General features: G+C 45.0%; 1 protein-coding gene across 1 annotated transcript; it reads right to left on the reverse strand.

Annotated features, from left to right (window-relative positions):
* Positions 1-1,347: 1,347 nt before the first annotated feature.
* NKX6-1 (NK6 homeobox 1) lies at positions 1,348-6,647 on the reverse strand. Its single transcript, XM_060654678.3, has 3 exons — positions 5,871-6,647; positions 3,968-4,140; positions 1,348-1,718 (listed from the first exon to the last, which is right to left on the reverse strand). The coding sequence occupies exons 1-3, from the start codon at positions 6,538-6,540 to the stop codon at positions 1,458-1,460; spliced, it is 1,104 nt and encodes a 367-aa protein (XP_060510661.1). The 5' UTR covers positions 6,541-6,647; the 3' UTR covers positions 1,348-1,457.
* Positions 6,648-24,168: the final 17,521 nt, after the last annotated feature.

The following is a 24,168-nucleotide window of genomic DNA, read 5'->3' on the forward strand; positions in this document are numbered from 1 at the left end:
AATCTTTCTAATCCAAAAGAATGAGAGATGCGACCCCATAAATAAATAAATAAATAAATAGCAGCTATTTTACCCAAGAAACCAATATAACAATTTTGTGGTCTTGACTTTTGAGATCTCTGGTGAGATCAGATGATCTGTACCCTTCCATTCAAGGCAACAGACGTCTTCAAACTGTTTTTTAATTTGATTTATCCTTTGAAACAGAAAGTGCATTACATTTAACTGGTCTTGCAAAGGGGGTTCTCTTCTCTTTACAAACCGAATTCCTTATATAAATTAATAAAGGTTAAAGATGCTAATATATCACCATTATTAGCTTAAAAAAGAAAACAATATACATAGTCTATAGTATTCTTATGATACAAAACACTTCAAATTCAATTACAGCAACTAAATGGATTTTTTGTTTCTGACCCAGAGCAGTTGTAACAATTCCCACCATCTACTTTAACACGCATTTTTATCAGAAAGGAATTAAATTAAATACAAGCTATTGTAGCCCCTCCCTCCCCAATACTTTCTTTAAATCACTAATAAATAGCAACAAACGACTGTGCAATTTCAGAGAGGAACAGAGAGACAGGTCTGAGGCCTTCCCTGGTTCCACGTCTTCTACGTCAAGTCCTGGAGGCTGGAGCGGGGCGCGGGGCCAGGGGGTGGTCAGGGACCAACAGGAAGGGACAAAGGGAAAAGTGAGATTGAACAAATCCAAACCCGGGAGAGGAGCGAGAGGAGAGGGGGTGGAGTAGGAAGGGGGGGGGGGGGGACATTCTTCTCTGCGCTTCCCAAATTAAGTTCAAAATAAAAGGAAAACGTGTGGTTTGAGTAGCTCTTAAAGGGGGTAAGGGTGAAAGAAGGAGGGCCGTCTTTTTATACCAAATTCAAAAAGGCATTTTACATTTTAAATATTCACAATAAAGTAACTTCTAGTCAGTGTGACTCACGATTTATTTACAAAGAGCCTTCAACAGGTTGCTTTAGTCGGCACAGCACTTTGTGGGGGGCCCATCTGGGGCGGCCGCCCGCCCGCATGGCTCTGCGGTCCCCGCGCCGGGTGTGGAGCCTCGAAGAACACCTCTGGGCGCCCCCGCCCCGGCCGCCCGCGGGGCCTCGGGCGCGAGGGGGCGGTGCGGGCCCCGCGGCAGCTCCCGCCCGGGGTACGCGTCTAGGGGCCCGAGCGGGGCTGGGAGGGTGGCCCGAGGCGGGTTTCGGTTGCGTTCTCTATGCAGTGCATTTCGTGGACTTCTCTGCCTTCTCCTCCGCCCCCGAGTGTCTCTCTCCCCCTGCCCCCCTCAACTTGTAGGTTAAAAAAATAGATATGTACATCTCAGAAAATAGCAAAGGGCCCTGGCAGGGGGCCGGGTCCTCGGGGCCCCGAAGGGCGGGAAGGCGGGGCGCGCGCGGTCCCCGGGGCGGAGGCCCGAGGCCGGGCAGGCGCCGGGGGCAGCGAGCGCTCAGGACGAGCTCTCGGTCTCGGACGCGTGCAGCAGGAGGCCGCCGCCGCCGCCGCTGCTGGACTTGTGCTTCTTCAGCAGCTGCGTGATCTTCTCGTCGTCCGAGTTGGGGTCCAGAGGCTTGTTGTAGTCGTCGTCCTCCTCCTCGTTCTCCGAGGCCCCCTTGAGCCGCTCGGTCTCCGAATCCTGCTTCTTCTTGGCCGTGGCCATCTCGGCCGCGTGCTTCTTCCTCCACTTGGTCCGGCGGTTCTGGAACCAGACCTGAGGGCCAAGAAAGGGGAGGCGAGGGGAGACAGTGGGGGAAGGAATTGAAGGCCAGCCGCTCCGGGCACACGCTGCTTTGCCCACTTGCCCCTGGTCGTTCCTGCGGGCGGGCCCTTGACAGCCCGCCACCCTCCCTCAGAGACCTCCCTTGTTTGGGCCGCCAAAGTCCGTCTCCACCGCCCCAGCTCCCTCCGGGTGTCAGGCAGCGACCGACGGCCTGCCGTTGCCATAGCGATAGGAACACAAGAGTATTGAAGTTGTCAGTGAGCGATCTCTCAGAAGAGAAAAAACTTGGACACTGAAAATAAGTTCCCCTAAAAATGAGTCCGCTTTCCTCTCTCCAGTCGGAACGCGAGAACTTCTCACCTTCCTAAATTTGACTTATCATGACTGTGATTTTATTTGCTATTTACTTTCTGAGATTAAGACTTTCAAACAGCCTGAAGTGTACTTGCTGTTTGGTGTGATTTCCGGGAGAAAGCACAGCATTCGCCCCCATTACCTCTGCTCTCCTTTTCACGTTTGGATATTTGTCTCTTTCACGTATCTCAAGGCTGAATCCACACAAACACGGTAGGTAAACGCGCCCCTCCCCATTTACACTTGTAATGTACCATGTAAAGTTAAAAAAAAAAAAAAAAGATTTGCTAAGACCGGAAATCTCTAATCACTAATAATAATCAATATGAATGCATGAAAATATTGAATAGGTTAGCCAAAATCATCACAGAAGTTTGTGTGTGTGTCTCTCTCTCTGACTTAAATGTTTTTCATAAAACCAAATCAAGCTAGAATTTTCATTAGTTATTTTTTAAAAGTGAAATTTTGCTAATTACATTACTTCCCACTGTTAGCATGCCTAGTCTTTCAAATATTATTTTAATTTATTCCTCTCCAAGACATGTATTGTATATAACAAATATTTTAAGCCTATTCACAATGTTTGAGATCATGTTTGATATACATATTTTAACCTAAAGCATCAGCCATAAGCAACCAATTTCCCAAACATTATCCTCTCTTTATGCATCTCATCCATTTTCTCATCCGTTATGTATTTTATCTAGAGAATCAGAATTGTGAAGAAAGCGATTTTTATTTTCCTTATACAGCTATAATAATTCACTTCCAGCCACATAGACATATTTACGGTGACAAATGAAGACTTCCAGATTACTGTGGTAGGCTCTGTACCAACCACTGCAAAAATAATTTTAACTGTGATGGTATTCTAATGGTCACATACAAAATCACTCCTGAAATGCGTTTTATGATGCTTGCCCCCCGGGGGAAATACACTCTAACCAGCAGACGTGGCTAACAGTTATTCCTACTTAATTTAAGAAGCAACAATATTACTAATGAAAACAGACACTCTCTCCCCCCCAAAAAGTCCCAACTATAATAAACTGAAGAAGAGAAACAAAAGGGAATACAGGAAATATAGGAAACCATTAGATTTCATTTACCTTGATGGCTCAATCCTTTTATTTTTCAGGGAAAGATTTCTCAGATTTGATTCCCTGGAAATATACTGTATAACTCAATTATAAGATGTGACATTTTAATTATAAAATGTCACAGACTGTAACATATCTCACAAGTGTTGATAAACTTAGAATTCTTTCATAATACAATAATAATGTCAATTCATTTGGAAAATTGCTATTCCAAAGTTATGGCCTTCAACTAAACTAAAAGTAGATTCATCCTTGCAAAGTGGTTGGATCCTGTGGATATTGTTTTAACCTGCTAGTTAATATAGTAGCTCTATCAGGTTGATTTACATCAGGAAATCATATAACTCGCGGAGCCTGAATTGACAAACAAAAGCTTGAATATCCTTACAAATAGAATAAATAGGAGCTATCTAACTGGCCTGATCTATTCTCAGGGCTGATATTTCGGTAATGCTTTTATTCTCTAATAATGGCGAGTTCCCCCAGCACATGCTGCTATCTAGATTAACCTAATTTCAAAGGCGGGGGCTTGATTCCCTTTGTTCATCAACAGTTTGCCCGCCTGGAGACCCCAGGGCCTTTGTAAGCCCCACTCCCACCCCTTTCGCTGATTTCATCTTCCCCCCTGGCTTCTCAGATCCGCACCCCCGGGCGGCTGTTTGTTAGAGGGTTTGCGTGTGTGCGTGTGTATGTGCGCGTGTGTGTGTGTGTGTGTGTGTGTGCGCGCGCGCGCGCGCGCGCTGGGGATTGGGAGGACATCCCTCGACGTTTGCAAGGTCCACTCACCTTGACCTGACTCTCCGTCATCCCCAGCGAATAGGCCAAGCGAGCCCTCTCGGGCCCCGCCAAGTATTTCGTTTGTTCGAAAGTCTTCTCCAAAGCGAAGATCTGCTGGCCCGAAAACGTGGGTCTCGTGTGTTTTCTCTTCCCGTCTTTGTCCAACAAAATGGATCCTTGATCTGCAAGAACAGATAAACAAGGGAAGGGGAAAAACGATCGGTTACAAGCGGCTCCACTGAAAATAAACGAAATCAAAAAACAATGTTTTTTGGAAAGCTTATTCTTCGGCAGACATCAGAAGTATCTGGCGCTTCCAGCCCCACCGCGCGTCTCTCTTTGCCTTTTTACGCCCACCTGTTTTTAAAAGCCGGGTGTGTTTGGAACAGCAGTAAATAACCTTCTACCGAACACAGACGTCAAACAGAAAGGGAGCGCATTGCTGAAGTTTGCCGGAGTCGAATCGCCAGGACCGAGTAAATTGAGATGCGGGGGAAAAAAGCCCTTCTCGCCTCCCAGTCCAGTCGGTGCTCGCTTGGCCCCGGGGACTTTGCATGAGGATGGCTAGTTTTGTTTTGTTTTTCCTTGAACGCTTTCCTAACCTGTGTGGGCACAACAAAGGGCGCCTTGTTTTTTGCACACAAGAGAGCTAAATCGCCCCCAAGTCTAACTAACGCCGCTGCGGCCGAGGGGGGAGGGGGTGCCGCCTTTGTTGGCGGTCCCTACTTGGCCATCAAAACGAATACAATAAAGTCTCCCCGACACCCTCACCCTCCCAGGCCGCCCTCAGTCCCGAGGCTTCCCAAGGGAGACTCCACTTGGCTCCCGCAACTTATCTTAGTTACTGCCGCTCAGCCACACCAAAAGAGGTCTGGAGACTTAATGGAAACTTGGAGCACTTGGTCAAAAGCAAAGAACAGAGCAAGAAAAAGACCTGGGCAGGGCCTCGAACTTCACCTGGAAGACTAGGAGCCTCCGCGGCGGTGGCCAACTGCCCAGATGATTAGACTGCGGGACGCCTCGGTTTCAAACAAGGTCTTGGTGGCATGTGCATATTCCCCAGTCCTTCTCCCGCCACTTCGTTCTTCCTCTGGTTCATTTTCGTGTTAGGATGTTGAGGGCCACGATGCCTCTCAATATGTTCAGGCTCAAGGCGTCCAGCCCTTCGCCACCCTCCCCCCCCCCCCCACACCGGGGGGCCGAGGCAGGTGAGAAAGCTGAGGCCCAGAGGAGAGGAATGGCCCGCATTGACGGCGCTTGCTCCTGCGCCTGCCGCTGGCCTGTCTTCAATGGGCTCACCCGGCCCGAGTGTACTGGAAAGGGGGAGGGGGGGTGGGCTCCTCTAAGGCAAAGAGGTTAGGTGGGGACACCCTGGACCGAGACGCACAGCAAATACATGCGCTCTGCTCAGGGCTGTGGAGGGCTTGCCGCTGTCGTTCCCCACAGATTCTCAGAGAAGCCAGTTAGGCTGGCGGAAGGTGGAGTGGGGCCCTGGCCGATAGGCGGGAGCTGAGAAAGCAGGGGTGTAAGCGGGGGCGCAGTGGCCTCTCCTGCCCTTCCCACCTCTTAAACCCAGGCCGGGCCTGAGTTTCCCCTCAGGCTGTTCCAGAGTAGCCGGGGCCTCGGAGGACACACACGCCCAGTACCGCGTTGTTTTCAACACGGACGCACGCACACCCGCTCCGCGAGGCTTGCTGGACACTTGGAGAGAGGGGGGCGCTTGGACGCAACCACGCGAGCTCAGGAAAGCCAGAATCCCTCAACGAATGCCCTGACCCAGCCTAAATCGTGCGATTCTGGGCTGCCAAACTACTAGGGAGCCAAGAGAGTGCACCGATCCCCATGCACACCAGGGGCCAGGACCCAAGAGCGGGCAGAACACGCACAGCTGGACTCAGGGGATCGTACTCACGAGGGGTGCAGGCCAGGCGCGCGTCCCTCCAGGGTGGGCTCTGCATAACTCCTGGCCAGAAGATGGGCGTCCGGCCGGGCAGCTCGGCCAGCGGCTTGGGGTACCGACCTACGGCGGCCACGGCCGCAGCGCTGGGGCTGAAGTAGAGCCCGGGCGGTGGCGGCGGCGGACTCAGGCTGCTGAAGCGGGGCAGGCCGGCCAGCAGCCCCGCTGGGGATGAGGCAGCGGCTGCTGCAGCCGCGGCAGCCGCGGCAGCCGCCGAAGCGGAAGAAGCGGAGGTGGACGAGGAAGAGGAGGAGGAGGACCCCGAGGGCGAGGCGGAGGGCAGGGCGGCCCCTGAGGCCACCGGCATAGAGGGCCGGCTCAGGATGTCGTTGATGCCGTGTGGGGTGGCGGCTGAGAGCTGCTGTGGGGGGCTGCCCAGGGACGAGAGCCCCCCCGCGGTCGGGGGCTTCAGGCTGCCTGGGTTGTGAGCGCCCAAAGGCGGGGAGGGCGACGACGAAGAAGACGAGGAGGACGAGGAGGAGGGGGGGCCGGCGGGCAGCGGGGGGTACGCCGCGGGGTACAGCGGGGTCTTCATTTCGGCCATGCTGTGCAGGGCAGCCAGGGGCGGGCTGCTGAGCAGGAACGCGCTCTGCCGGGTGCCCTCCATCGCCCCCACCGCTAACATCCCACGGCCAGGCCGGAGCCGGCAGCCACACAGCGAGGGCGCCGGTCGGCGTCCCGGCGGGGCTCAGGAGAGTGAGAAGTGCCGAGGGCGCGAGCGTGGAGTTGCTCCGCGCTCCCGGAGGCGACCTGCCAACTGGGCCGAGAACGCCGCCGCCGAGAGTTGCTCTCGAAGCTGCGCAGCAAAAATGTCCAAACACGCCACTGGAGAGGCGGTGGCTCGCGGAGATCAGGGGGCGTCCGGGCGCGTTTGGATGTCCTTTCGCTCCTGGAGTTCCTGGATGCAATCTTGGTCTCTTCTCTCTTCCCCACTTTTCCTTGCTTCTCAATGTGCACTACTTCTCATCTTCTCCCCCCAGAGAAATAAGCAAAACAAAACCCAGGCCGGCCCCAGAGTTTGCAACAAAGTTAAGAGTCACCGAATCTCCGCTTTGATGTTGGAGTGTGGGGACTGGATCGCTTTCTTTGGGGAGGTTCAAAGGACTCCAGGTTCCGCCGGACGCGCTCCTCTAATCTTACTTGGCTGCTCTGCTCTTTCGCGGCGAAGCTGATTCGCACTTGGCGCTCGCTGCGCGCCGGGAGAGAGCGCATCCAGCCCGCGGGAGGATCTCGCCTCTGCGCGGACTTCCTCCGCCGGTTCTGCCCGGGGCCGGTGTGCCAGAAAGGGCAGTGCCACCAATCCCCGCCGCTCCCGGATTCGGCGCGCCAACCCGCCTTCTCCTCTGGGCCACTGGGCACTAGAGTTACAATATTGAAAAGAAAAGCGGGGAGAAAAGAACAGAAAAGAAAAGACTAAGTGCGAAAAGTCTGACGGCTTCGGTTACGGCTCCGCTCGTCTGTCCACTTCTGCAAACGGGCCTGGCGACCCCCGCCCCACCCCCCCAGCACCCTCTCTTCTTCTCACTCTCCGCCTTTGCCTCTCCTCTCTCGCATTTCTTCGCGGCTTTACAGGCTTCGTTCTTCTAAGCCCTGTCCTCTGGCCAAGCTGACCCTCTCCAGCGCTTCCACTCCCTCTCTCTGTTCCCTCCTCTCTCCTCTCTCCCTCCGGGCCTGACAGTTCAGATGAAGCTCTCAAAGGTAATAAAACATTTGCATCACTCCCTACCCTCCTTTAGCTGGGGGACAAAAAGGAGGGGGAAGTGGGGGTCCAAAATGAGAACTTTGAGGGACGTCACACGGAGGCGGCCGTGAGGGGCGGGGCCGAGGAGCTGGGTGCAGGCCGGGGGCGTAACCACCGTCTCCAATTGCGCGCAGCCTGGGGCCTCGCGTCGCCTACTGGGCGCGCCCACCCCGGAGCGCCGAGCTCTCTGATTGGCTGAAGAGGACGAGCCGTAGTGCCGCGCCCGCTTGGTTCACGCCTCCTCCCGTCTCCGTCCCTTCTGTGGGTGGGGCCAGGGGGCGGGGCCTGGCGAGTGGTGCGGTTCCGCCTTGGGGCCAGGGGACGCCTCAATTAATTGTGTTAAATAAAATGGAAAAGTGGCGGGGGGAGCAGAGACGAAGAGGGTATTACTTTTTAAAGAGAAGAATAATGAAAACCCAGACCTTTTATGGAAAAGCAGTTCATATTCTTCCCTCGCCTCCCCCCTCGCCTTCCCGCGTCACCCTACCCACCCCCCCTTTACCCTACGAGCTCGCGACGCCTCACCTCGAACAGTTTGGTCCCTTGTAAAATGGAGCTAATGGAGCGGGCAGCCGGCGCAGCCCTGGCCTAGCTCCTTCTTTTGAAGGGATTAATTAAAGGCCATCTGGGCTCTCTCAGAATTGTGTAAATTAATTTGTTGCTCCTTAAGCCTATAGATGTCCTTAATCCCCTAGTAGGCCGAAGGATCGTCCTCGTCCATTTTTGCCACCTTCCTCTTTCCCTCTCTGTTCTTTCTCGGTTACTTTTCTTTTCATTCCTAGGTCCCTTCGCAATGTTACAATTTATAGATTTACTCAACACACAGAGAACAGAATCAGTTTAATAGGAATATTTGTTTCTCATGTGATGTTTAGACCTGAGAGGAGTGAGCTCTTTTTTTTTTTTTTAAGTTTTCCTTCTTTTGATTATTGTTGTTATTTGTTCTGAATTTACACGGGAGCAGAATCTCCAAAATTGGAGTCTATATACAGAAGCATGTAGGTACCCCCTGGAGACTGTAAGTGTTTGAAAACCATCTCTGAACCTGTAGCCCCTTGCCCTCAACTCCAGGGTTGCTTTGAGAGATGGAGATGTCCAGGCTTCCAGGCTGTGGTGATAGGACGTCTAAGATTTAGGAGTTGGAGAGTGGTTTCCTTTATTCCCTCTCTATCTTCCATCCCTGGTCCCTAGTAAAATGATCTTGAAATTGCTGTCAGGGTTGAGCTGTACAAGTGAGAAGGAGGAAGACCCCTGAACATTCTGAGATTTCAGGATGTTGAAGTAACACACCATTGAGGGGTGGTCATTAGAGCAATTTGGATGAGATCATCAAGTCCAAACCCAATTCTTAGAAAATAGAAATAAATATCTCAAGAATAAAATTTGAGTGGCATGACCCATGGGTGGAGTTTGGCTGTGAGTGCCAAAGCACTCATATGGGTCAAAGCCCCAAAACCCAGGAGGGCTTATTCCGTTTTGATAACCCTCATTTCTAACACTTTGCTTTTTTAAGAGTGGCAGCTTGAGCTTGAGATTTTTTGGTTTTGGTTTTGGGGGATTTTTTTTTTTTTTTTTTTTTTTAGTTTTTTAAGTTGTCTTTTAAAAATGTTTTTGTTTACCCTTTGACACTTTTATTATTCATTTCTGAAATCAAAGTAATTTTGTTCTTACTTGGTTCCCTCTTTCCTCTCCACCCTTCTGCATTAACTTCAAGACTGAGCTAAATCCATCACTTCACAGACATTAAGAATCTGACCTGCGGGAAGATGAATTCTTTCCTCCGCATGGATTATGCTGAGTCGGGCAAGAAGAGAGTTCCTGCACGGACCGTCTACATTTTCTTGCGGGGATGTTCTGCTGGGCCGTGGGTCTAAACCCCAACACCCTGCCGTTTTGGCCAGAAGACTGCGACAGAAGGATGAGGTAGCCCCGGCCCCTGTGGCTTAGCTGCTGGGGCCCCTCCGTCTCTCGCTTCGTTACAAACGAAACTTTTTCTTGCCTCGAGAGATCCCAATTGGCGGTGACACACAATCTCCCTCCTGGACCCCGCTACTGGGCCACCAACGATCTCCTCATATTCCACCAGGACACCGCATTCTCAAGAACTAGGTAGGAATGGAGGGGGGAGGAGGCTGGTGATCCCCAAATATTTCAATATCCAAAAGAGACTTCCCCTTTATTTCATGTAAATATTGTGACCTGGGAAAGAATTGGATATTTTTCTTTTTTACGTGTAGTATCTGATATGGGGAGGGGTGAAGTAAATAAACAGAAAACTGAGAGAGAGAGAGAGAGAGAGAGAGAGAGAGAGGGAGAGAGAGATTGATTCAACTCAACCAACTCGGGTCAACTGACTTTGGTAAATAGTTGCAAAGCTGGGTGCAAGGCGGCTCCACCGTTTGCTCTTACTTATCATTCACATTGAGGAGTTAAAATAGCGGCATTTTTTCTTAACTGTTACAATAAACAAACTCTGGGGTCTGTGTACCTCGATCCCCGGGGGGCGGGGGGTGAACCCTGGGCGCCTGAATCCCGCGTGGGGTCGCTCATATTCCAGGCGCACGCTGCGCTGAAGGAAAGCGGGTGCCTCCAGCCTGGTGCTGGTTGTCATCGATCTGCTCCGTCTGTCTCCAGCTGGGAGTGGAGAGAGCCAGAGGCGTCTTCGGAGGGGGGTGGTCTGCTTCTGTCACTCGTAGGGAGAGATGGCCCTGCCCCTGCAGGAGCGTTACCACCTTGGGGGCTGAATGTTGGAAGAGCGGATCCTGACACTGACCAGGGAGGCCAGTTTCTGATTCGCGCGGTCTTACACGCAGCTTACAAACGCCCTAGAGAGTCAGGACTTTCCCTCAGGAGACCCCCAGGACCAGCACGCCTTTCTGCCCACGACCTAGTAAAGTCAGACATTTCCAAGTCCAGCTAGGAGTAGATGCTAGGAATAGAACGTGTAACACGTGGTCGCCCCCTCGCATCTCTGCACAGTACATATATTACGGGGGGGGGGGGGCTGTGTTTGAAAGCGAACGATTTGCATTTTAATTGAAAAATTAATGAAAGAGTGAAGCGTGTTGGCATATTCTGAGGTTGCAAAAAGAGCTAAAATGGTAGGGATGAGGAAGGCGACGCGCCTCCCTTGACTTTCTTGAGCCCCTGAACAAATGGACCTGTTTTCAAGTTACTGTTGTTCGCGGGCTGCTACTGTTACGAAGCCTGCGCGATCCTCTTGACCACCCTACCCCTCGGTCTAACCCTTGACTCAGAAACGCCTAGCGCATTTTGATACTTTTGCTTTAAGTTAAAGGAACAGCCACTAAATTCAGGGTAACTCGCAGAAGGAATGCAAATGAAATCTCAGCTAAATGTACTAAAATCCAGCAGTCGGGAATGAATGGTAACTCTTCTTCCCCAAATATATCAAATGTCGGGGTACTCAAATGTAGCCACAAGAAGCCTATTCTATACTCGCAAAAGGCCCGGGACGCGGGCGGGAGGTGGCGGGTATGGAGGGAATTACGTGTGTGTTTCAGGCCAAAAACCTGTCTGAAATGTGTTTGCTTGAATTGCCTAGATGACTTCTTTAATGACTCCACTTCGCCAGCGAGTGGGGCCTGTACCGGCTGAACCCGGAGGCTGGCTGGGTTTATGTTAGTGTTGTAAGAGGGGTCGATCCGGCGGCTAAGTACAAACACAAGGGAGAAAGAAGAATGTCCGCGAGCTTGAAACAAGCTGGTCTCCGAGAAGGAGAGCAGGGGAAAGGGAGCGCATGTCTGTCCTCTTGGCCTCCTGTAAACGCTGTGAGTAGGAGCTGGACCCTTGGTTGCTTCTGCTGACCAGCGACTAGAAAGATGGTTTGGGAAGCGTTGGAGCCGGGAGGGGGCCTAGAGCACTGTAGGATCCTGCGGTCCGCGCTCTCCCAACGAGGAGGCCAACACAAATATGGGAGGGAAGCGACTGGGATAGATGTGGAATCCACTACCCAGGAGATCTCGAACCCCAAGCGAGAACATCCCTCAGGGATCTTCCAAGCGGTAGCATGGCCCTCCTGCTGCACAATCGCAGAATATGTACTCAGTTCTCTTGGGGGATATGTGCACTCTGAAGGGAGGGTTCTGAAATGTCCCAGAAGATGGAGAATATAGAGCCCAGAAATGCCCGCAATATCAAAACCCAAATTCAGGAATGAAAGAGTAAATGCAAGAAAACACCAAATACCTACTGGTCTTGAACTTCAGCAAAGCACATATGTATATATATGCATATGTGCATATGCATATGGGTGTGTGTGTGTGTGTGTGTGTGTGTGTGTGTATAAAATCTCCTCCCCTCTGGCATTTTCCGCAGGGACCCCTTGACTCCAGGGAACCCTTTTGCTTAGGAGTATATTCTGGAAAACGGGATCGGGTGTGGAAATCATGAGCTTGAAGGAATGTCTGTAGATTCCTTCACGTTCCTTAAGGAATAAAGTGCTGGTCCGGTGTGATCCAGCGGATTAAACAGTGTCTGGTGTGAACAGCCATGAAAAACTTTCACCTGTATAAATAACGTCCACTGAACGTAATTTAGGTAATTTTAAACGAGTCTGTAAGTTAGTTTTTCTTTATGTCCTGCTTAAAGTTGTTGCCTCTGACTTGGGTGTGTCACACACGTGCGGCTCCTGATTCTTCGTGGAGAAAAAGTTCTTTCATTTGAGTCGTTGCTTGGTTTACAAGTGTCTGGGTCCTTCTGAAGTCCCTTTTAAAGAAACCCTGAGCAGCTACCGCCCTCTTGTGGAAAAACTTCTTAGCGTTTCGTTCTGTGTAGGGAAGACCAGCCTCCCCGGTTAAGTGCTGGATTTATTATCTCAATGAGGTGGTCGGCCTTTGTTTCACAGCAGCGTTCGTTGATTAGCATTTACTTAATTTTTTATCGGAAACGCCAAATTCATAAAATGAAGTGTGGGTCTGACAGTTCTAGCTTTTTCAAATAGCAAAAGCTCTCTAAAATGAACATTTAGATTTTAAATCGTTCTTCCTCTCCTACCCTTCTTTACGCTCCATTATTTGCCGCAATGGTGATATAACAAACTTCTATTTTTATTTCTATTTTATTGAAATTATTTTAATTTTCTACTTTTCTTCCCCATTTACCAAAACAATGCTGTGCCCACTACAGAACACATGGAAAGTGGAGACAATTATAAAAACACAAAGAATGGCCCGTAATCCCACCTTCAGGGGCAAATGCTTCTGATATTTGGCCAATGTGCCTGCTATCTTTTCTCCAGGCTTCACGCTATGCTTTGTTTTAATGGTTGAGATCATATTGAGTATATAATATTGTATCCTTAAGCCCATTTTAATAACCTGCTTTATTCACTTATTGAAGCAGATACAACTCAGCACTGAAGTCTCCCAGACTTAGTCTTCTGTGAAGTGAAGGGCACTGAACATGTGTTAGAAAGACCTGGATCCAACAAAAGTAATCTTGCACTGCACAGAGGCAATGTGCTCCAGTGTCAGTGTTTCTGCCCTGATTCTTCCACTCACCATTAACCCCTTCAGCTCCTCGGGCACTTTGCCATTAGTTCTTAGAATTTTATGATATAATAATAATAATAATAATAATATAATAGCTAACACTGAGTAAACACTCTGTGTTTGAGTACTTTACTGTTCTGAGTACTTTATCATATAAATTCAATAGCAACTCTGAATCTCTGAATTAGGTACCACAACTGTCGCCATTTATAAGGATGGGAAAAGATGATGAAAATTAAAGCCCAGAAAAGTTAAGTAACTCACTTAAGATTACACGCTACTAACTGGGGAAGATGGGGTTTAAACCCCTGGCAGTCTAGCTCTAAAATCTATTCTTTTAACCACCATTTTAAACTGCCCCTCTGACAAATAAAAAAAAAAATTTAATGCATATGAAAGCAGTCTGAATATTGTAAATTGGTAAGCAAATAGAAAGTGAATCTTGGCATATTCCATCACAGAAAAAAAAAACACAATTCACATTTCTTAGATAAGAAAAACATTCAAATGGGTTTGGGAGCTTCTTGAATTCCTTTTTAAATTATTCAAATAAAAATGTATTTCCTAAAAATATTAGGCCTTAGTTTACACACAAGACAAATATTTGCGTTTCAAAATAATTTTGATTTTAGTAACTTTTAATTAATAGATTTTATTTTTAGAGCAGTTTTAGGTTTTAGGTATTTTAATTACTTTTTAACTTTAGTTTTTTTTTAGCATACATACACCTCAGCTTCCTGTCTTTGTTCCCTGTTCATAGATTTGGTTCACAGATGGTATAGATTGTAGTTTAAAAAGCCAGTCAAAGGCCAAGTAGCCTTCAAAATAAATCAATCATCCTGGCCATTTTACCCTGTGAAATTGCCAAAGATGTAGGTATCCCCTTGGTCACCAAGAATATCTCCTGTTACTTGGGATACTTGGGGTGTCATGGAGTAATGAGCGAACTGAAGTGGTACTAAAGCCATTTTACATCAGTACAGTATAGCTATCAACCAACCAGAAGTGATACTCTGTCTATTAAAATGAATGTAATGTTCATCAGCCTGGAATTCAGCAACGTTAACAATTTCTGATTCATGCTCTATAGCCTCCTAGCTGTGATAGTAGGTAAGTTGTTTTTTTTTTTAATAGAAAACTGGCACTCTTGAAGAGATACTGTGTCTAGTGCATTTTCCTCCCTAGGATTGTCTTGTAGAGGTGATCTTGCAGGGATTGTAAACCCCTGCATATATATGGATGAGGTTTCCTCAAAGGATGTGGACCTTCCTCATCTTAATTATTAATGGGAGAGCAGGAAGGAAGAAAGAAGGAAGGAGGGAGATACTTGAAGGCAGGCCTTAGATAATTAGAAAAGAGGAAATGTTTATCTCAGTGTCCCTTGTTTTGGTGTGGATTTCGAGCTCTCCAAGGTGTTTTTAAGGGAGAGGTTAAAAATAAGCACTATCACCAGAGACAAAACTTGATCTTGGAAGGTGGAAACCCTGTGAGGAATCCCAAATTGACGATGAGGACATTGTATAAATTAGTTTATCTAGTTTTATGATACCCATTTTTACACTTCAATTTTCTCTGGACTGTTAGCAAGGCTTTGTTTAAATGTTCTAGTGTGGTCTAAGAATTGCTCCTAAAAAGTACAAATCCGCTGTCCGTGTTTGGACAGAATATTAGAGATCTGTGCTTCTCCGAGGCTGTCTAGGTCAGCTATCCAGGTACTTCTCCCTGCCAGCACAGAAGCATTGGCCCACTTTAGGAAGGAGAGCACTAGCGTAGTCTAAGATGTTACAATTTGTGTTTTTCATATTAATGTGCAGTCCCCTGACAGGTTAAGAGATAACAAAACAATGAGAACAAGGACCACATTGGTTTAAAACAAGGTTGTCAACCCTACTAAAACTACTGTTACCTTTTTATAACAAATATTTGGTAATGGCTCTTTTACTACTCTGAAATTATATTCATAGGTAATGTAATCTACCCACCCACATAATTTCCAAAAAAAATCAATACAGAGCTTGACCTATAACACAAAGGAGAAATAAAAGGAAAATTATTTATAAGGATATAATATATAATACTATATGTAAATGCAGAGGGACTGTCTACACTGAAGACAATGAAATAATCAGACATACATATATATAGAATCATAATAAATGCAATCACTGCAAATACAGGCTGATTATGGAGTTTCATATATTTTTTTAAAATATATAAAATTTATTTTCAAGTTGGTTTCCATACAACACCCAGTGCTCATCCCAAAAGGTGCCCTCCTCAATACCCATCACCCACCCTCCCCTCCCTCCCACCACCCATCAACCCTCAGTTTGTTCTCAGTTTTTAAGAGTCTCTTGTGCTTTGGCTCTCTCCCACTCTAACCTCTTTTTTTTTTTCCTTCCCCTCCCCCATGGGTTTCTGTTAAGTTTCTCAGGAGTCACATAAGAGTGAAAACATATGTATCTGTCTTTCTCTGTATGGCTTATTTCACTTAGCATCACACTGTCCAGTTCCATCCACGTTGCTACAAAGGGCCATATTTCATTCTTTCTCATTGCCACATAGTACTCCATTGTGTGTATAAACCACAATTTCTTTATCCATTCATCAGTTGATGGACATTTAGGCTCTTTCCATAATTTGGCTATTGTTGAGAGTGCTGCTATAAACATTGGGGTACAAGTGCCCCTATGCATCAGTACTCCTGTATCCCTTGGGTAAATTCTTAGCAGTGCTACTGCTGGGTCATAGGGTAGGTCTATTTTTAATTTTTTGAGGAACCTCCACACTGTTTTCCAGAGTGGCTGTACCAGTTTGCATTCCCACCAACAGTGCAAGAGGGTTCCCGTTTCTCCACATCCTCTCCAGCATCTATAGTCTCCTGATTTGTTCATTTCGGCCACTCTGACTGGCATGAGGTGATATCTGAGTGTGGTTTTGATTTGTATTTCCCTGATGAGGAGCGATGTTGAACATCTTTTCATGTGCCTGTTGGCCATCTGGATGTCTTCTTTAGAGAAGTGTCTATTCATGTTTTCTGCCCATTTCTTCACTGGATTATTTGTTTTTCGGGTGTGGAGTTTGATGAGCTCTTTATAGATTTTGGATACTAGCCCTTTGTCTGATATGTCATTTGCAAATATCTTTTCCCATTCCATTGGTTGCCTTTTAGTTTTAGTTTTGTTGATTGTTTCCCTTGCTGTGCAGAAGCTTTTTATTTTCATGGGGTCCCAATAGTTCATTTTTGCTTTTAATTCCCTTGCCTTTGGGGATGTGTCAATGATTATGAAGTTTCAAATATTATTAGTGGCAAGGACATTTGTGTGTTGATTTTCAGAAATGGTGAATAATTCTTGAATGAAACAAAGTCTGTCCTTCCCTTAGTTTGCAATGGAAGTTACCTTCTTGGGTAAGTCAGTGTTTATTGAAACCATATAAAAATTCTTTGTGTTTATATATAAAACAGTGAATTCTGGGCTCAATAATAAGTAGATTTTTCACCTACATAAATGTTTATTGGGAAAATTGAAATTTTTACTTTTTGCATCAATATTCCATGTATTATAGGACATCTCACCTCCCTGGGCCCTGCCCATTAATGACGTATTGCTCCCTAACCAATCTGACAAGGGAAAAGCATCTACAGATTTGCCAAATTCCCCCAATGAAAATCACTGTTTAAGAACTTGAAACACCTTAGAAAGCATACATAGTAAGATTACATAGCATTATCACATATATTTCATTTAATCCTCCCCCAAACCCATGAAAAGTACATCATTACTGTCATTTATTGATGAAAAAATTGCAGCTCCAAAAGGAGATGTGAAAACTCAAAGCCATTCACCACAGCACATCTTTACCATCTCCTGGACTCATCAATCTGGAACATATAGACAGATGGAATAAATGATAAAAGTCTGCATATAACCCAGAAAATTCTACTGCACCTAGCTTGGCTCTCTAGACCTGGACTGTGCAATACAGTAACCACTAGCTGCAGGTGACTATTTAAATTTAAATTAATTAAAAATAAAATGAAAATTAAAATGTAGTTCCTTAGTCACACAACCACATTTTAATGCTCAATAACCACATGTGACTAGTGGCTGCCATATTGGACAGAATATTTCCACCATTGCTGAAAATTTTGCCAGGCAGCACTGCTATATTATTCCAATTTATTGTTAAACATTCTATTGCCTCCATAAGGCCCACTCTCTCCTCTAAGCTGCTAACAATCTTACACACACACACACACACACACACACACACTACACTCAGCTCTTTCTCCACATCTTGGTTTATGCTGTTCTGTGCCTAGAATGTCCCTATTTTTCACTATTGCATCTATTTGCTTACATTTTTATCTCCCTACCGGACTATATACTTCTTGAGATCAGGACCATACCTTATTCATCTTTGCATCCCCAGTACCCCACACAGTACCTGGCACACGGTCGGAGCCTATCCTAGGCTCAATCAATACTACCTTGCGTGCATTTTCATTTTGATCTTCATCTTTCAGGGTAACTGAAAATGAAAATACATGTGCTCCCGTATAGAGTGGATATAACTACAATTAATCTTGAAATCCAGGTTATGAATTAGATTTAAATGAAAGTATTTGGCATTTACTAACTCCCGTCTGTGTGCCCAGTACTATCGTGGAAATTTAGTAGATATAAGAAGCATAGGTCTTGCCCATGACAGTCCATTGTCCTTGGAGAAACCAAGTACATACAATATTTGAAATGCCTGGAGATAATTAAGCAATATTTAGTAGAGTTTGTGATTTAAAAGTGTGAAATGTTTCAGGAATACAGAAGTATACAATGTTATTAAAGAGTGGTGCTTGGAAGAGAAAGCTTTTTGAAAAAGGGCCAGTCACTTACATTGGGTCTTAAATGAAAGCAAGATTTGCATTAAAAAAAAATGAGAAAGAGAATTTGGTTTTAAAGAGGAGCATTGTATGTAGAAAGAGAGCATGTAGTCAAGAAATCAAGAAAGAAATGAATGTGATGTTGGCAAGGGAGGAGATGATACAAAAATACATTGTAGCATTTACTAGGTGCTTATTTTGTGCTCTTGACATAAATGGAGAGATGAGGAAAGGGCATTGCTTCATAGAAGTGGACACTTTGAGTTCTTACTGAAAATATGAGCTTTCCTCAAATTTCCCTCTAATTGTGCCAAATATTTGTGTTCTTTCCATTGGTGTTTACCTACTATTCCCTGGATCCATTTTTGCAGGATTTGCCTGCCCACACCTCAGTCAGGTGGGAAAAAACCAAAAACCAGAATGGAGTCATATGACACTGGATCGGGCCAAGGGAGAAACCAGAAGCACCTCTCCCAGCCCCATGGGATAGTTAGACTTAAAACACGTGGAGATAATGTACTGAAATTAGTAGTTAAGGATGCTAAACCCCACAGGAATAAGAACAGAGAGATTCAGGGTTCCTAAGCCACATTTGAGAATCCTACTCCAGGAGTCTCAGCCAAAGACAAATAAAGTTGTTCAGACCACTAAGGAACAAATGTCATGTCATATAAACAGCCACAGTTCCCAGGTTTGGGGCCTCTCTTCAGTTAGGAGTAGCCTGGATTAGGATTAGGAGTCCCAGAATAGCATGGGTTATTTAATCTTGGAAGATCTAATGTTTCTCATCTTCAAAACATTGATGAGTGAAGGAGAGAGCTGACTTAGGTCATTTCTATGGTGCCTTTTGATGCCCATATTCTATGGGTCTAATAATCAACCAACATCCAGGTCTATGCAAAAGAGCAATCTAAAGGCTGACATAAAGCAGACTGCAGGGCTAGAACTAGGAACCCAGTGAGGAATCCCAACAGCGTCCAAAGAAGGGCAGAAATGAAAATACTGTTCACCAGCTGCTGTGGGTTGGCTTCCAGAGGGCTGGCTTTCTGGGGGGCTGCTACTCGCTGGCTATATGCAATTTCTGCACTTGGAGCAGTGCAGCACACTTGTGATCACAGCTCATTTAGGCACTCACTTTTAACTTAATACTGTTTACATTATGCTGATGTATTACAGCCACGTCAGTCTGCACAGCATTTACTTCTCCAGCATTCTAAGACCTGTGACAGCGGTGGCTCATTCCTTAAGAACTCTCCACCATAATTCCTTCCCAATTATTTGTTCTTTAAAAGAATTATGTTACAGGCAAGAGATCTCAAAGACTTACGAAGGATGGCATCACTGCTTATCTGCAGTTTGGAATATGAAGAGATACATGGGCAGATACAAAGATGTTTCAAATATTTTGAGAAAGAATTCAAAATATGTTTCTACATTTTAGATGCAAATCAAGCCCAGAAATGGAAGCAAGGTGTGATATTAGAGTTTCATAAAATAACTTGCATTTCTAAAATTTCTGGAATATTGTGAGCAGAAAGAGCACTTTATTAGAAATTGGAATCTTAGGGGGCGCCTGGGTGGCTCAGTCGGTTGGGCGTCCGACTTGGGCTTGGGTCATGATCTCATGGCTGGTGGATTCGAGCTCTTTTTCGGGCTCTGTGCTGACAGCTCGGAGCCTGGAGCCTGCTTCAGATTCTGTGTCTCCCTCTCTTTGCCCTTCCCCCACTTGCACTCTGTCTGTCTCTCTCAAAAATAAATAAACATTAAAAAAAAAAAGAAATTGGAATCTTAGGTTCTAGTGCTCAGTCTGGTTTTCCTCGTCCTTAAAAAAAACAAAAACAAATTAAAACATATATCTATTCAAAAACTTTTATGCTAATGTTCACAAGTAGTATTATTCATAATAGCCAAAAAGTGGAAGCAACCCACATGTTCATCAACTAATTGATGGATAAATAAAATTTAACATATATTCACATAATGGAATATTATTGGGCAATAAAAAGGTATGAAGGACATGCTTCAATATGGATGAACCTTGAAGACAGTATACTAGTGAAGAAGCCAGTCACAAAAAACTGCATACAATATGATTCCATTTATGTGAACTGGGCAGAACAGGTAAATCCATAGGGACAGAAAAATAGATTAGATGTTTCTTGGCAATGGGATAGGGTGAGGAAGCAGAAATGGGGAATGACTGCTAATGGGTACTGGGGGTTCTTTGGGAGATATTGAAAATGTTCTAAAATTAGATTGTGGTAATGGTTGCATGACTCTGTGAATATACTAAAAACCTCTGGATTCATTCCTGGGATGCAGGGCTGGTTCAACATTCGCAAATCAATCAACGTGATACATCACATTAATAAAAGGAAAGATAAGAACCATATGATCCTGTCAATCGATGCAGAAAAGGCATTTGACAAAATTCAGCAATCTTTCTTAATAAAAACCCTCGAGAAAGTCAGGATAGAAGGAACATACTTAAAGATCATAAAAGCCATTTATGAAAAGCCCACAGCTAACATCATCCTCAATGGGGAAAAACTGAGAGCTTTTTCCCTGAGATCAGGAACACGACAGGGATGTCCACTCTCACCGCTGTTGTTTAACATAGTGTTGGAAGTTCTAGCATCAGCAATCAGACAACAAAAGGAAATCAAACGCATCAAAATTGGCAAAGATGAAGTTAAGCTTTCACTTTTTGCAGATGACATGATATTATACATGGAAAATCTGATAGACTCCACCAAAAGTCTGCTAGAACTGATACATGAATTTAGCAAAGTTGCAGGATACAAAATCAATGTACAGAAATCAGTTGCATTCTTATACACTAATAATGAAGCAACAGAAAGACAAATAAAGAAACGGATCCCATTCACAATTGCACCAAGAAGCATAAAATACCTAGGAATAAATCTAACCAAAGATGTAAAAGATCTGTATGCTGAAAACTATAGAAAGCTTATGAAGGAAATTGAGGAAGATATAAAGAAATGGAAAAACATTCCGTGCTCATGGATTGGAAGAATAAATATTGTCAAAATGTCAATACTACCCAAAGCTATCTACACATTCAATGCAATCCCAATCAAAATTGCACCAGCATTCTTCTCGAAACTAGAACAAGCAATCCTAAAATTCATATGGAACCACAAAAGGCCCTGAATAGCCAAAGTAATTTTGAAGAAGAAGACCAAAGCAGGAGGCATCACAATCCCAGACTTTAGCCTCTACTACAAAGCTGTCATCATCAAAACAGCATGGTATTGGCACAAAAACAGACACATAGACCAATGGAATAGAATAGAAACCCCAGAACTAGACCCACAAACGTATGGCCAATTAATCTTTGACAAAGCAGGAAAGAACATCCAATGGAAAAAAGACAGTCTTTTTAACAAATGGTGCTGGGAGAACTGGACAGCAACATGCAGAAGGTTGAAACTAGACCACTTTCTCACACCATTCACAAAAATAAACTCAAAATGGACAAAGGACCTGAATGTGAGACAGGAAACCATCAAAACCCTAGAGGAGAAAACAGGAAAAGACCTCTCTGACCTCAGCCGTAGCAATTTCTTACTCGACACATCCCCAAAGGCAAGGGAATTAAAAGCAAAAATGAACTACTGGGACCTTATGAAGATAAAAAGCTTCTGCACAGCAAAGGAAACAACCAACAAAACTAAAAGGCAACCAACAGAATGGGAAAAGATATTTGCAAATGACATATCGGACAAAGGGCTAGTATCCAAAATCTATAAAGAGCTCACCAAACTCCACACCCGAAAAACAAATAACCCAGTGAAGAAACAGGCAGAAAACATGAATAGACACTTCTCTAAAGAAGACATCCGGATGGCCAACAGGCAGATGAAAAGATGCTCAACGTCGCTCCTCATCAGGGAAATACAAATCAAAACCACACTCATATCACCTCACGCCAGTGAGGGTTGATGGGGGGTGGGAGGGAGGGAAGGGTGGGTGATGGGTATTGAGGAGGGCACCTTTTGGGATGAGAACTGGGTGTTGTATGGAAACCAATTTGACAATAAACTTCATTTATTGAAAAAATTAAAAAATTAAAAAATAAATTAAAAAATAAAACAATAAAAATAAATAAATAAATAAAAACCTCTGAACTTTAAGTGGATGAATTTTATGGCATATGAAACATACCTCAATAAAACTTTTTTTTTTTTAATATGTATTCATTTTTGAGAGACAGAGACAGTGCAAGCAGGGGAGGGGCAGAAAGAGAGAGAGACACAGAATCCAAAGCAGGCTGTCAGCACAGAGCCCTGTGCGGGTCCCAAACCCACGAATTGTGGCATCATGACCTGACCTGAAGTCCGACGCTCAACCGACTGAGCCACCCAGGGGCCCCAAACTATTCTTTTAAGAGAGAGATTGTGGGGCACCTGGGTGGCTCAGTCCATTGAGCATCCGACTTCAACTCAGGTCATGGTCGTGATCTCATGGTTCGTGGGTTCAAACCCCGCATGGGGCTTTGTGCTGACAGCATGGAACCCACTTGGGATTCTCTGTCTCCCTCCTCACTGCCTCCCCTGCTCATACTCTCTCTCTCTCTCAAAAATAAACATTTAAAAAAATAAAAAAGAGAGCGATTGTGTAGAAACACCAAGAGGAAAATGCTCCCTTTGGTCAGGAGTCATTGTCATCTTCACCTAAGGAAATTTGCTGGGAGGGAGACGACAAATTGCCAGTAGCTAACAGAATAGATACCAGAGGACACGCGCATGGGAATGACTGCCTTACCAAAGGAAGATTAAAGTAAAACATAATAACACAATACGAAACAATGATCTCAATTTACTTATTCTCCTTCCAGGTTTGCCTTATGTGTCATATGTAAACAAGATGTAATTGGCTTGCAGAAAACAATAAATATGCGTTTCAGATACCTTTTACTGTTTCAGAATCATAGAGTCCATAAATCAGTACCTGCCTGCCCTAGAGACAAAGAAAAGATATGCGGAGGATTAAAGCCAAGAAGTTCTGATGTCCTACTGGGTGTTAATTCTACCTCTTAAGATCTGACTATGAAAAAGGAAGGCAGAACATAAGAACGCTATAAAGATTTAGAGTTTTTCACTCTTCTCCATAACTCACACTGTAAATACGCTCATTAGGACATTCACTAGAGCAAGAAAATTAAGATGTTGTTGCAAGGTTCTGTATAGCAGAATCTCTGCCAATTAGGATGAACAATCCAAGTCCATATGCTTGCTCTATAAAGCTCTGTAATATCAAGGTACTCCATCCTGCCTCTGCTTCCTCAGAAATAGACTATATTCAAAGAATAGTAAAAGGGAATTAAAAATACTTAATAGCTTAATCACACTTAGTCATATATTTGTCCAATGCAGATACTGGTTTGCTGGTGATATAGGTATAAGGCATTATCTTGAGCCAAGAAAATGAATCAGATATTTAATGGGTATGTGGAAACAAATTTTCTTGTAAAATTACAAAAATGCAAGCCAATAGTACACTAAATTATAATAAAGTTTTTTGTTAAAATTCTGAGCAGGAATGTTGTACACTATATATGTATCCTTTCCCTGGAAGGATTAGGTATTCTGCAAAAGAATGCTTGAATTCTTTTGCAAAGAATACAGTGTTCATTCTTTTATAGATAAATATACCTTGTAGGGTAGTCTACAGAACAAGGGGATGAATTTTCCCCATTTCATTATTTCTATATATTAAAAGCATGGGGCAAGAGGTGAGACCCTAGTTATCAACTAGCCAGTTCTGTCTAGATATCTAAATTAAAACTGAAAATGCCTTATAGCAGAATATCAGGTCAGAAGCTTAAATCTCTGGAGAGTCAACAGGAGTAGTTCCTACTCTATCTAGCACTACAGTGCTTTATCAATGATTCCTTTTGAAAAGTAAGGCTTTGTCTAGGGTGCCTGGGTGGCTCAGTTGGTTAAGCATGCCACTTCAGCATGGGTCATGATCTCACAATTTGTGGGTTTGGGCCCCACATTGGGCTCACTGCTGTCAGCACAGAGCCTGCTTTGGATCCTCTGTCTCCCTCTCTCTCTTTCTGCCCTTTCCCTGTGTGCACACTCTTTCTCT

This window comes from Panthera onca, chromosome B1 (genome assembly GCF_046562875.1).
Source record: "Panthera onca isolate mPanOnc1 chromosome B1, mPanOnc1 haplotype 2, whole genome shotgun sequence".
Classification (NCBI taxonomy): Eukaryota; Metazoa; Chordata; class Mammalia; order Carnivora; family Felidae; genus Panthera; species Panthera onca.

Excerpts from the sequence above, each read along its gene's own strand:
- NKX6-1 (XM_060654678.3), bottom strand. The coding sequence starts at position 6,540 with ATGTTAGCGGTGGGGGCGATGGAGGGCACCCGGCAGAGCGCGTTCCTG. Across the intron at positions 4,141-5,870 it reads GCGCCTGGCCTGCACCCCTC|ATCAAGGATCCATTTTGTTG; the intron begins GTGAGTACGATC and ends CTGTTCTTGCAG. Across the intron at positions 1,719-3,967 it reads TGACGGAGAGTCAGGTCAAG|GTCTGGTTCCAGAACCGCCG; the intron begins GTGAGTGGACCT and ends CTTGGCCCTCAG.